Source organism: Westerdykella ornata (assembly GCF_010094085.1).
Source record: "Westerdykella ornata strain CBS 379.55 unplaced genomic scaffold EI97scaffold_3, whole genome shotgun sequence".
Taxonomy (NCBI): domain Eukaryota; kingdom Fungi; phylum Ascomycota; class Dothideomycetes; order Pleosporales; family Sporormiaceae; genus Westerdykella; species Westerdykella ornata.
Genome location: NW_022986853.1, coordinates 813,102 through 825,075, shown reverse-complemented (window position 1 = coordinate 825,075; position 11,974 = coordinate 813,102). Strand labels below are relative to the sequence as shown.

Sequence of the window (11,974 nt, the reverse complement as noted above, 5' to 3'; positions counted from 1 at the left end):
GTGCACCGCGCTATATACCCAAATCTTTCCAGCACTCAATCTACCATAATACCATGTGGGGAGATGATTCCACAATATGAAAAGAAGAAGCGCGCAGTACACCCGGGGCCCAAATGTGATATCCCAGCCTCAGAACCAGAGGCAACCTGTCCGAAGACCGCTCGCTGAAATGCATGGCAAAAAGAATAAAAGCAGCGACTCATAAATGTACAGAGGCAGGACCCTCTTGGGAAGGGAGAAAGATAAGATATTGCGTCCCCAGGGACCCAAAGGCGAGATTGCAGCTCAACAGAGCTGAACCTGGTGCAGAGGTGGCGTCCGGGGCATTGAATTGGGGGTTGTCGGATACACCGATTCGGGCGGGGAGCCGGCCACCGAAGGCTCAAACGACTCTGATAGTGGTGGAGTCTGCCACGGACTGTCAGCGTGTGGCTCGTCGATAATGGGTTGTAGCAATGGAGGGAGGGGCCTAGTGGGCGTAGTAGGATTTTCGGGGAGGGAGCTTTACATGAGGATCGGCTTCGGAGTAGTGATGAGGCGGTGGAATTTCCATGCCAGCCATGGTCGCATAGCCTACGCCGAAAGGGCTGATGTCGTTCTCGTCATAGTACTCGCTCTTGTGGGGATGCACGAGGCTGGGCAATGGTGTCGGATAGGCCGACGAGAGCGGTGGGAGATACTGGGGGTAGGCATGCATCTCGGGCGTGGTGGTGGTTGTCGGTATCGAGTGGTAGGGGGCATGTGATGCGGCATAAGGAACCGAGTATGCAGCCGTGTCGGGAGCTGGATACGTCGAATACGAGAAGGGAGGTGGGGAAGTCGAGAGCTGGCGCGTATACTGATGCGAGAACATGGGACGCTCCTCGGGCGGCGCAACGTAGTGGCTGTGGATGTCGGGTGTCCGGCGGCCATATTCCGACTCGGACGAGGCTGGCGAGGGAAAGTCTGGGCGGGGGGATCGGGTGGGACGCTGGAGGTCGACGGGCTTCTGCTCCGGTGAAGCAGAGCTGGAGGCGGCCCTGCGCTCGAGATCCTCAAGCCTCTTCTTGAGCTTTTTGCCTAGCACCAAATCAGCATGCCGACACGAGGCTAGGGACGTGTGGCTACACGAGCCGTCACGGGAACTTACGGTAGTTGCGCTGAGCAATACGGTTCTGTATCCGGCGGCGTTCGGCCAAGTCTGAGATCTTGGTCCAGTCTTCGTTGGGGTTTGCTGAGGCACTGAAGGCGCTGGATCCGCCTCCGCCCGAGTAGTTTGAATAGCAGCGGGGAGCCGGAGCGGCAGCAACGTAGTGGTTGCCGGCGTGTCTGTTCATGGTGGGCATGGGGCAGGGAGTACTGATGTTGTATGGACAAGCGGCTTAGGTTGGAGAGGGGAGAGGAAGAGGGGTTGGTTGGGGGGAGAGAGTGGTGAGTTAGAGGTAGAGGTTGGTGATGGAAGGTAGGATTCGGATGGGGGCAGCCGCAGCCATATTTATTATCAAAGCGTGCTCGAAGAAGGCCCCAAAGCATCGACAGGCAGCTCGGGCCTCTGGTGCTAGCATTGGTGCCAAATACAAATCCATGCCTCTCTCTTGTTGGAGCTGTGCAGTGTACCCTGCACACCAGGCTTCTCTGGAGGACCCCCTGGGTCCCACGGGCCTCGCAGCAGCGCCCGTGGGACGCCAGGCCGGAGTTTGGCTCGGCCGTTAGAAGAGCCCGCAAAGGTCGCGAATCGGGCACGCAAACGGCCGCGATAGGGCGAGGTGTGATGAAGGATTGGGGGATTCTCCCTCGTCGCAGGCGCAGAGGGGCGCTGAGGCACGCCGCCTTTCTGCACGGCAAGGGGCCGTAAATTTGGCAGCACGCTCTGCCGCATTCCACAAGGCTGCAGGGGGCAGAAGGCAGCGTGCACTGGCCGGTGAAGGGCTGAGCAGCCCCCAGAGTGGGTGAGAAGGTGAAGAGGTGAGGAAGCCCAGCACCCGAGCCACCCGAGCGGGACCAACGGCGCCGTATCGAAAGCGCAAAACCCCTCTAACCCCCATCCCCTCCCCATCCCCAGAGGCGGTCTGGCACGCAGCAACCCCCGACCGGCACCCCAGTCGTCCTCCCTTCTTCCCCCGGCCGCACCAACGCGTGGCCCATCCCCCTTCAAACACCACCACCACGTCGTCGACGACCAACGACTGGCTGCATCGCAGAATGGCGCCCCCCTCGGCGTTTCTCGTCTCGTGCGGGTGACGGTGGAACGATACTCTCCGTCGACTTGCTCGGCTTGCCTGGTCATGTGTTGCAGGAGGCACAACAGCAGCGACGTGAACAAGAGCTGCAAACAAGAGCTGCAACACAGAGACAGACGACCACAGCAGCCATGGCAGCTTCGAGGAGAACTCGTCCACTCTTGTCATGTGACAGCTACGGCCTCGACTCTCGAGATCCGTAGAACATGCCTCTACTGTAAAAGAGAGTGTCCACTAGCAGCCCAGTCTGCCATGCCCGAAAGCGCCTTGTGTGTGTGCCTTGACCGCGGTCCTTTGGGGGCCGGAGATAATAGCTGCGAGCCTGCGACAACAGCAACCTGCAAAGGGAGCGACGTCTCTGGGAGTCTGGGTAAATTTGACTACACAAAGATAGCAAACGAGCTGCTACTAGCGACTACTGCCTCTTTTGCTCATTCTGGGCGGTTCTGCGAGACTGCGACGCCTTCACGGCTCCTGATATCAAAGCCGTGCAGTTACGAATCTCGCGACTCGTTTCGAGTGCTTTTCATGCCAACTGATTGGTTGGTTCTACTGGGTGTACTACTCCGTACGGACGAGCCTACGGAAGCCTGCCAGAGCAGCTCTTACTCAACAGCACACCGCCCGGACACCACTCTGGATGTACTCCGTACTCCGTCGGTAATCGCAGCTGTGAGTCGACTCGTCGGAAGCGGCGGACGAGGTACCGGCCGAACCGTCGACCGCGTTCGCTGGGAATATGTACAGGCTGGGAACCAAGCCTTCAAAGCACGGGGTCCGCACGTGTGTTGGTGTTGGATGCCCACCTGGGCAGCGGAGTTAGCGTTGGGGCGTTCCTGGCGCCGAGCATTTTCTCGATGAAGCTAGAGCATGAGGCTAGCGATTGGCTGCCGGGGCTCCCGCGCCGACCCGGGAGCTGCTGCTTGGCGGCGGGGCTTTCTTTACAAGTGCGATTGTGATTTTCCGTGGTCCCGACAGCCATCGCTTTTGCTTCCCGTCACAGTCAGTATAGTCCTTCACCCTCAGCAGGTGCACCAGAACATGGCGCACTTGAAAGTCCTCGATATGAGAATGGGACGAGCCCAATTCAGAGCATAGAGAGCGCTGAGCCGCCCTGGGGTCCAACAATTAAGCATCTGACAGACACATCTCACCCGCTTCAGCCCTACGACCTGCCGTTGATTCACCCTCCTTGGCGGTGCATCAATCACCCCCGCCGTCAGCACCTTCGCGGGATGCTCTCCATACGGTGAACCACTCCATCCTGCCCTCTCAACCCCGCCCGACACTGCCCGATGAAGGCTGGCGTCAGCGCGCCTCTAAAGGGTTGACCTGCAAACCCGTAGGCATGGGAAATTCTCTATGCATTTAATGCCCCTCACAGCTTCAAACGGACGACACACTTTAATCAACTGACTGTGCCATGAATCGCAATCTATCCTGCGTGTAGCTATCGTGGTCGTCTACCTTTGACCCAGGCCACTCCTCTGCAAATGGATTCGCTAACGGAGTAGGTCTGCAGGAAAACCTGATCTTTCACCTCGGTGGAGTAGTCCCTCCTTAGTCCATTGTGCGTCACGGTAGCTCCGAAGTTCCTGATAAATACTCCGTACCCCTTCTGGATAATGATGGGGAGGCAGTCGGCCTGATCTTCAGCTTCGAATCTTGCATTGCTCACGATTCACTTCCGCCTCTGTCGAGTTATTAGACAGCAACTCGCGCTGTCTAAGATGGCCCCCCTGCTCGGCTTCATGATTGGTTGTTGCAAGTGTGAACACATTCTTGCGTCTCTGCTAGTCCACTGTCCGCCAAAACCTCGATTTCCGTCCAGGGTCCTCGGAACCGATAAGGTGCTGAGCTGTCCCGCGTGTTGAAACAGGTGCGCCCCAGTGAGACCTGCAGACGAACGCCTGACCATGGGCGAAACCGTCCTTTCAAGCTGGAGTTGCACACAGACACGGTCGTGAACACAATGCTTTGAAATACAATTGGCCCCCAGAGAATATCCACAAGACTGCATGCCAAATTCTAGCTGCTTCACTTGATATTGGCGTACGGGCCTAAAGTTCATGTGGTGCCCTTCCTGGGTTCGCCAAGCATTGTGAACTTCGGCGACACCGACAGCTTCACAAACTCCGCATTCAGGGTCCGCAAACGCTGCGATACCGACTTCTTCGCATCGCCCCATGCCCTATGTCTCCATCCCTACAAAACCATTTCGTATGCACTAGAGTGTCTAATCCGCAGCCCTACGAGACGCATGTGCCAGCACGAGGCTGCTTGCTCACCCAGGGGGCCCAGGGGGCGGAGCAGTACAGGGCTGACTGGTATTTTACGGGAGGGTCGCAAAAACGCCTACAACAACCGCCGGCGCAAAAGGTTCCGAAATAACAACAGCTATTTCGCTAAGGAATTCATAGAAACATAAGTTCGATAAAGGAACGACAGCAACGACGCCAGCGTTAGGCGCTGGAAATCGATTCAGTGGTTCCATTTTTAACCCCCAAAAGTCCGCGCAAGCGTCGCAGATGCACTCCTCCCGAGGTCTTCCAGATAGGATCCTGTTTTGCGAGATTTGCCCATGTGGTGGGATACATGCAGGGGTTATTTTTAGGCGCGCTAGCCACACTCAGTCATGGTTTAGCTTGGCACATCCCTCCCCTCCTTGATCCTTCAGCCCTACGACCCCAACGTTGTGTCACCGCCCGTAGGGCTAGCAGTGAGCGCCAACAAATGATCGCCCACCTACTGTTCGTCGACAGAGGCCACACCGGCACGAGGGGGCGTCTCTGTACTCCCTGGATGATACTGTGTATGCTCTCGGCCAGTCCCTGAGCGAAACCACCCTTCTTCGCGTTTTGTCGGCTTCATCCTTCCAGGAACTGCCGCTCACCGATATTCCCACCACGCAGGATCGCCCGCAGCAGTGTCCCTCTCGCTATGCTTGAGAGTATACACAATGGTATGCATTGCGCGAGGCTCATATACTCGGGGTTCCAGAACCCGCAGAATAGGTGTTCACCATGGCCACGGAATGCCTGTTCCAACAGCAGGAACACAGGCAAAGTGCGCCATCGTCAGACCCCACCAACACTTACCCATCATCGCGAGCGCATCGAGACCCAGGACGAAGTGACACAACCACAAGCGCCCGCTATACAGCCCACATATGCAGCCTTATCGCGTAATCCTCCATCCCTACACCGCACTGGCATCGGGGAGGCGCTGGCTCACAGGGGTTTTGAAGCCCTCGTGGCAGTCGAAACTGGGACGTCTTCAAAACGAAACGAAGCAGACTACCAGGTGGTCACTCCTCACATCTCCTTATGCATGGCGTAGGGCAGACACCATCCCTTCGGGTCCATCCAGCCTCTCCTAAAGGCCGAACCAATCCCACTGCGGGGACATTTCTCGCACTAATCGATCAATCAGATACTACAGGTGTCCCAGGCTGAATCCCTTCAGGGCTTCGAGCCTCTCACAGCATGCACACCTTCCGCACTAGGGTGACATATCTTCGCCACTCTTGTGGCCCTCAGAAAGGACCCTTGAAACCCAAAATGGCAAGGCATCCATGTGGACGCCATGCTGGACAAATGTGGCAGACACGGCCACGGCAAGATTGACATTTTCGGACAGATTACGGAGTACGGAGTACAGTGTGGGTGATCCTTCACCTCTGGGCCTTCCAACCGTGGGCGACCCCTAAGCGCCGGGCGGTTGCCCCAAGATGACCGTCAAATATATCCTACTGGCTACAACTATAGACCCTACGACTCTCGGCCTCTATTTTGATCGACCTATTGACCTCCTGTTACTGTTATGCCAACTCCTGATAGGATTGCAGTGTTCCAGAATAGTAGTTCGAGGCTTTGTGCACGACACGGACAAGATCTCCCAGCGTGTTAACATCTTTTCACCTTTGCCCCAAGTTTCAGTTCGCAACATTGACGTCTACTTGGAGTTTCTTCTCCTACTCACCAGGGGGGCTTTTCTGCATAAGTCGATCAGTCCTTCTGCATACCCAATAGAGGGGCATCCACTCCGACTCACCGTTCAAGTGACGAACACCAACAGCACCAGATACGGCAAGCAGTTTTCTGCGTATGATAACGCTGATTCGCGTATTCTCTCGGCAGTCCTACGGCTCTGCCATCCACCGGTTCTCCATCATGAATCATACCGCTACAACTAAGCGAACACACTTCACACAGTATGTTGTGAGGGAAATGAATTGTCGGTGACCACTGCCCACGGTATTGGGTCGCCGGGAACGGGATGGGTGGGCTTGCTGGGTCATTCTGCCTTGACGGGTAATCTATCTGGCTCCGTGATTGGTTCATTCGCAGAGTATATCGCGTTCGCCGAATGCTCTGCTGGTTCCCCATGGGCATTGAGATATTGCACTGCATGAACGCGGTGAGCAACTTTACTGAGAAGCGCATTTGAGCAAGTAAATGCTTGCCAACAGGATCCTCGTCTGCATCAGCCGAGCCGTAGGGCTGAGCGAGGGAATTAATGCGATTACGCCTGCAGATACGTCCAGGGAGCTACACGGTACATGCCAAACAGCAATCTCAACCCAATGGGCTCTCTGGTAGTCTACTGGTAAGGCCGAGGCAAATGCATGCTATGTGCATCAGGTTCTTCGAGATACGACACCTTCTCAACCTAACATTGTCCATGGAGCAGATACCGACGATTTCGGATCCGTACCTCGGTCGAGTTCCCAGGTGTTGAGCATCGGAGAGTACTATCGAAAGCTTCCGCCGTGGGCAATATCCAGACACTGGTACTGACACGCCCACTTGGAGTTACGGCTACCGCGGCAACTACTCAATACTCAGTAGACTTTGTTGGGACTACATAGTGCCGCTCGTTCTCAGAGGCAATAATACGCAGCCGATCACCTTCGTCGCAATCGCTTCCCTTGGAGGATGTCGAGTTCCCCAGTTCGTCCACTGGCCAACAACCCCGCCACGATGCCGCGTAGTCGTGCTCGGTCGAACGCCTTATCTCCGCCAGAATTACATCGCGGCCCCTGACCTCGCCGTCCCGTTCCATTTCGGACATGTTTGTTAACCTCTCTATTCGATGCCTTCCCAATACCCCAATCCATGGAGCCCTCACCCTGACTCTACGCCGTCTCTCCCCGCGCAGCTACGGCCAATAAGTTTGAACTCAAAAACAGGGTCGGAACACCCATGAACTGTTGAGACCCCAACATCCTAGGCTTGTGATGAGTTGGGGACCCTCGACCCGTCGACCCCTTGGCAGCTCTGCAACGGTTGCCTAAAGCGAGGTCCTCTTGGTGCGCTGCCCAATCCCTGTCGCTGGAACATTGAATGGTTGTGAACGGCGATTCCAACAACAGCGGATGTTGATTTGAATGTTCAATCGAGCGTTCAAGAAATGGGTTTAACATCGAACTCTTTGTTCCCCAGATGGGCCGATTTGATAGCTCTCACCAAGCAAGAAGCTTGGCGAGCTTGCTCTCAGCAGTGCTTACTCAGGACGGCCCGCCGCGTGGGGAAACCGTTCTTGCGTGGGTTTTGGACGTTCCAGTCGTCTACCTACCTCCGTACCATCTTCCTTCTGAAACCATGGCGCTGGGTGAGAGATTATTCAGCTCTCCTTGACAAGCCCGGAGACTTTCTTCCTCCAACCCAGTGTCATGGAGACTTTTATTGGATGCTGATCCTAGATTCGTAAGATATGTTCACGATCGCCAATAATGACAAATAGTTCCCCGGCGACTTTTCCGCATCTTCCTCATCCGCAAGGACTTTTGCTGTCTTGTCGACCTCAGTACCGGGCGATGCTGTGAAATCATGGAAAGTCTCCAAAATCGGTAGTACACCGATGTACAGGAAAACCGCCCTGAACGAGCGGGCAAGCGGGTCAGAAACACCCCGCCTCCATTCTCGACCATTACTCGCCCTGGGGGCCGGCTAAGGAACTACCCGTCACAATTGTCAATCACCATGCCTATTCCCGCTTTCGCGCGAGAAAGAGATGTTATTCCCATCATGAGCGGTGCGAAATGAGATGTTGGTTGGAATTTTGGGGTCTCCCCGACACAGCCCCCACTCCATGCGGATCTACTGAAGGTACCGGCCCCCTCGCTTCTTTCGAATTCCCGAAGCCGACGGGGAGTCGGGGGCTGTTCATCTTCCGCGCCCCGACTCTTCCCCTGCAAGCTAGCTGAGCTTAGCTAACTACTGGTAGGTCTACTTGTATGCGGAGATTGGCAGGTTAACTCCGCACTACTACTACGGACGATTGATTATTCGTGATGACTGATGAGTCTTGCATGTTCAGGTTCGTTGAATACAAGTCCAATTTTCGTCCGCGCTTCCCTTCCCCCTCCTTCCAGCGACGAGATATAGCTCCTGCCAAAACGATTTCAAATCCACAACAAGCCTGTTTGCCATACGCCCAGCGGCTGAGGAGAGTTGCGTATGGTGGGTGGCCGGGCCCGGGCCGGTATATCGCAAGATTGCCGGATGCAGGGCTGTTGGCGAGGATCGAAAGGGGTTGTTTTTCGGTCTTGTGTTGTTGCGTGGGTCCTGGTGTAGGTCGAGGAGTCTACTTGGTGGAATGAGGGATGAGGGATGAGGGATGAGGGATGAGGGATGAGGGATGTGATGTGAAAGGGATTATTATTACTGTGGTACTGTGGTACTTCTATCTACTGCGCGAGTACAATGGTGTGCGGTTAATAACTGTTAGCTAGACGAATACTCCGTAGAGTGGAGATGATCTACTGTGTACAGTGTACTCTAGTCTAATCTGAGAAGGAAAAAATAGCTCCCGTAAATGGAGCCAGGTCCCGTCCAGCAAAGGAGCCTCAGAGAGGCTAAAAAATAAAAAGTTAAAGGCTTATTAGTCCAACGGAAATATACCAATAGAGCGACCATTTCCCCGTTATGGAAATCCTGGGAGCAATTCTCGCAAAATAGACTAGTCTCGTGGGTTGGGAAGTAGGTGGGCTTTTCCGTCGGGTTCCGGGATTCGGAATTCGGAGGGTTAGACTGGTCGAGATGTACTTGTAGGAATTTGTTCTATGTTGGTACGTTGTATGTCGGGACATTCATCGCTCGGTAAGGGAGACGGAGATGCGAAAGCGTAGGGTAGCGTACGTTGCGCAACGTAATATTAAGTTAATGACTGGCGGTTACTGGGATAACAAACAGGGATTGCAAGATGTTGCCAGTGGAAGCGTGTTATGCGTCCTTGTTAGGAAGGATTTTGGGTACGAGCGATTGCTCTGCCTCCGGCGGAGACCGCAAGACTCCGTTAGTTGAACGGGATTAGGTGAACACCGAGGGACACCCTTCCCTAATAACGCGCCTTTATTACAGAGTAGGTAGGGTAGGTAGTACGGAGTATTGACTGGTATCTAGCCAGGGGGCCCGAAGGTTTCATGTTGCGACATGGTTGTGGTGGAAAATGCCAATAGGGCACGACTTGCGGAGTATACTTCTATTGGCAAGGCCCACTACTACGAGGTAGAACATGTGGAGGCTTGGATATGCTGGGTGCTAGGGTCGGTGGGTTTCTGGAAGGGCGAGATAGGTGTTGGGGGGGGAAGTGTTGCTTTGAATTCGTGGAAGGGGATGGTAGGTGGTAGGGATGGAGCAGTATATGCAACGATGTAGTATTAGAGTGGTGTTTGTAGGAAGGGCTGGGTGAGGTGCTGGACGTGCGGCGCCTTTCAGAATAGGGATGTTGTATATAGGAGTACTACTTGTAAGTACGGAGCACTAGTCTGCCCTTCCGTCAAACAGCTGCTCGCTCTGCGAGGAAAAGTAATCCGTTCCCCACATATCTTACCCCTAGACGATTCCCTCTGGCAAACTGAATACACGATAGTTTCCCTTGTAAGCTGATGCACCCCGTCTTCTACCGCTGTTGGGCCCTATCCCCCAGACGCGACCTTCTGGAACCAGTAACTCGCCCAACTCTTTCACCAACCAACCCCGCGTGCCTGGAGACCCAATCTCCCTTCCACTGTCCCAATAATACTTGGTAATGCAACCCCTTTTCAATTATTCTTCCCATCTCCCCGCCCCTGAACCCCCGAGTCCGCAAGTTCAGCCCTCTCCCAGATCGCCTGATTACCACGCTCTGCCATGTCTCAGACAGTCGAAGGATTCGATCGACGTCGAATCCTGATTTGCCAGATCCATCAATCCCCTGGCTGGTTAAGCCTACATGCAGCATTCTAGAAGCAGTAATAGTCCACTTGGGAGAAACACGCGAGAGGGAGGCGGTGGCTCAGACGGATTCGTGGACTTGCACAACACTGCCGGACTGCGGATGAACTAACTAGCCGTCCAGGTCCTGGCAGGGTTGGATTTGTCATTTTGAAGGACCCGCATACGGAGTCGCTCAGGTGGTGTGTTGGGTGGAAGTGTGTGTGCTGGGGCCGGTTGCGCTGGATTTGGAAATAACTGCTAGTGCCGGGCTTGCGCGTCCATGGTAGGGCTGGGTTATGAACGTTGAAAACGGATCTTAACGGTTTTCTAACATTAACTGTTTATAACATACAAAAATGCCTTTAACAGCTAAGCTTATTACAGTACTAAGCTAGCCTGTACAGGCAATAGTACAGATAGCAACGTCCTCGCGCCTCCTCTCTATAGGTAGAACAGCTTTTCTCTAAAGGAGAATTAACAGGTATCTAAGCAGGTAAGGTAGAAAGTAACAGCGTTGTAACTAAGTACTAATTTATCCTATCTTTTTCTTTTTTTTTTTTTTTGCTGTACAAGAGAGATCTTTGTTAAGGAAGATAGTATATATGCACCTCTATAACGTGTTTCATAAGCGAGCGCCCCATCCAAGCGAGCGCCCCAGCGTACACTGCCAAAGCGTATATACAGCGACGTTGCACAACACTACAATAATAATTGGTGCTATATGCAATAATATAGTATTATTTAGAAGCTTCACTATCATCTGTATCCTGTATTTCAACCTTGCAAGTACGGGAGTTGTGCCCAGTCTCACCGTAACAGCCACAGTGCCACTCTCCGTGTACTCTCTTCGCAGGCATCTTGCTTCCATTATAACTGCTACTCTCTTTTTCAGCAATCAAATCAGATATCTCACCAACTATTAAGGTCTCCTCTATCTGCACATATCACCGCTTATGACTCTTGTGCTTTATAGCTGCTTCTACCGCTTCTTTTAGACGACTCAATTCCTCCTGTATTAGTACCATATTATATGCTATCTGCTGAGCACCTTTGGTAAGCTGCTGCACCTGCTCATCTATAAAACTTGCTGAGGACCCTGGGTGCCTTTGAATCTTGTTTCAAATAAGTGTTGACTGTGCCTCTATCTCGCAGGCATTGCATGATGTTTTTGCTTCCCAATTGACAGCATCTGGTACGAGTGGTGTTGGTATACACAGCTGCATATCTAGCTTTGATAGCACAGCCTCTAGGTCATGTGGAACTATTCTAGCACCTTGAAACCCTGTGCAGACATTCTCCTTTATAAACACCTTCTCAAAAGCCACTTTAAAGGCTGGTAGGAAGGTTTCTTTGCTGATATGGTGGATGCGGCTGCATGCCAAGGCTGAGATCCTGTCACCATACAGACATTTTAGCAGCGAGTAGCAGACGATATCAAGTGGCTGTAAGAGGTGTGATGAGTGTGGAGGTGTCAGATTTGATGATATCTGAAGATATCACGGTGACAGAAAGATTGAATAAGGATGGGTTGACTGATTGTATTCAGGTGTGTGC

The 11,974-nt window shown here is 53.6% G+C and overlaps 2 protein-coding genes across 2 annotated transcripts; both read right to left on the bottom strand.

Moving 5' to 3' along the window:
- Positions 1–285: 285 nt before the first annotated feature.
- Positions 286–1,316, bottom strand: EI97DRAFT_370660 (uncharacterized protein; the record flags this gene model as incomplete). The annotated part of the gene is made up of 3 exons (XM_033795242.1): positions 286–381; positions 509–1,059; positions 1,130–1,316. 3 exons carry the CDS (start codon positions 1,314–1,316, stop codon positions 286–288), a joined length of 834 nt encoding a protein of 277 aa, XP_033656987.1.
- A 4,664-nt stretch (positions 1,317–5,980) lies between these two features.
- Positions 5,981–7,292, bottom strand: EI97DRAFT_498909 (uncharacterized protein; the record flags this gene model as incomplete). The annotated part of the gene is made up of 4 exons (XM_033802579.1): positions 5,981–6,213; positions 6,425–6,769; positions 6,936–7,051; positions 7,130–7,292. 4 exons carry the CDS (start codon positions 7,290–7,292, stop codon positions 6,193–6,195), a joined length of 645 nt encoding a protein of 214 aa, XP_033656986.1. The 3' UTR covers positions 5,981–6,192.
- Between the last annotated feature and the right edge of the window lie 4,682 nt (positions 7,293–11,974).